Source organism: Merops nubicus, unplaced genomic scaffold (assembly GCF_000691845.1).
Source record: "Merops nubicus isolate BGI_N331 unplaced genomic scaffold, ASM69184v1 scaffold43754, whole genome shotgun sequence".
In the NCBI taxonomy this organism is placed as follows: Eukaryota; Metazoa; Chordata; class Aves; order Coraciiformes; family Meropidae; genus Merops; species Merops nubicus.
Window position 1 is genome coordinate 37 of NW_008605700.1, and position 1,449 is coordinate 1,485.

The 1,449-nt window shown below is 47.3% G+C and overlaps 1 protein-coding gene across 1 annotated transcript; it reads right to left on the reverse strand.

The window, feature by feature from the left end:
• Positions 1-328: 328 nt before the first annotated feature.
• On the reverse strand, positions 329-1,443 carry HOXD8 (homeobox D8; the record flags this gene model as incomplete). The annotated part of the gene is made up of 2 exons (XM_008939403.1): positions 329-747; positions 1,296-1,443. Coding segments are annotated over 2 exons (444 nt in total), but the record flags the coding sequence as incomplete, so codon positions are not given.
• Positions 1,444-1,449: the final 6 nt, after the last annotated feature.

Sequence of the window (1,449 nt, forward strand, 5' to 3'; positions counted from 1 at the left end):
AATTTATTTAATTTACTCAAGATAGGAATTAAAATAGTATAAGTGCACTTGTCTTGATTAATAAAGCATTATTAAATGTCTTACTTATTGGTATTTACTATTAGGAAGTTTATGTCGTTTCCTGCAATCATCATCTTTCACGATTAAAAAAAAAAAAAGATATATTTTTTGTATATATATATATAGTTAGAAATGTATTGCTTCAGACTCTGTATCAAATTTGCAAAAGAAGTATATAAACCGTTAAATCTAGAGACTGTTCCGTATGCAAACAAAAACAAAATAAAACCGCAAACAACTGAAGCACCCGAAGCAAAGAAATGTCAAGCAGAGGGACACGGGATCACTCGTCCCACGGCAGGACCACGTACAAGGGGAGATGGGCAGAGATGTCCGGTTATGGCGTTCGCTGGTTTTGATAGCTTTTCACGAAAGACTTTTAGGGCAAAATTTAATGAGTCTGGCCTTCAGCTCTGTCGTCTTCCAGATCATGTGCTTCCTTTTTGGCCTCCCCTTCCTTTCCCTCCTGTCTGGATGCAGGGAATTTGTCCTTGTTGTTCTCCTTTTTCCATTTCATCCTCCTGTTCTGAAACCAGATCTTTACCTGCCTCTCGGTGAGTCCTAGTGCGTGGGACACCTCAATCCTCCTCTTCCTGGTCAGATAAGGGTTAAAGAGGAACTCCTTTTCCAGCTCTAGTGTCTGGAATCTGCTGTATGTTTGTCTTCCTCTCCTCCTACCCGGCGCTGCTGTTTAAAACAAAAACACAGGGTTTTGGAGGTTGGCCTGGCCGTTCAAAACAATGCGCAGGCAGAGAGCGAAGGCTCGGGTCCCTCTGGAAATCCCTTGAGAGAAGCCCCACAGAAACGCAGTGAGAGAAAGCAGAGGGCTTTACGCATGAGTGCGGGAAAAATAGCTATCGCACGGATCACCACAGCTCTTCTCCGCACAGCGGTTTACAGGGTCACGTTATTGTCCGGTAACCGGCACCCCGCACCCTTCCCCGACAAGCAGCGGCGGCGGGAGGCGGGCGAGCGGGTCAGCTGCGGCCCCGTGTCCCAGAGGCGACTTTAAGGCTACTCGTGGGGTGGTAGCCGCCTTCTGCAGAGGCTTCTGTTTGCTTATTGTATAGCTTTATTATCGCAAGCCACCGCGGCGGTAGGAATCGCAGGGAGAGAGGCAGGGAGAGAGGGAGGCAGAGGCAGGGAGCAAGAGGCAGCGGGAGAGAAGCGAGGGGAGGAAAGGAAAGTTTCAAACTCAGACGTGAGATGGAAGCAAATTTTTGTCTGCGTCCAACCTTGTGGTCTCATCCAGGGAAACATTTGAGCAGGAGACGAGCTCTGATTTAAGTGGTCTGGTTCCTCGCCAATATTAGCACTGGACGATTTACAGTCAGGATATTGTACCAGCTCGGCCTCTTGCTGTGTCGTAAAAATCTGCTGTCTCTGTAA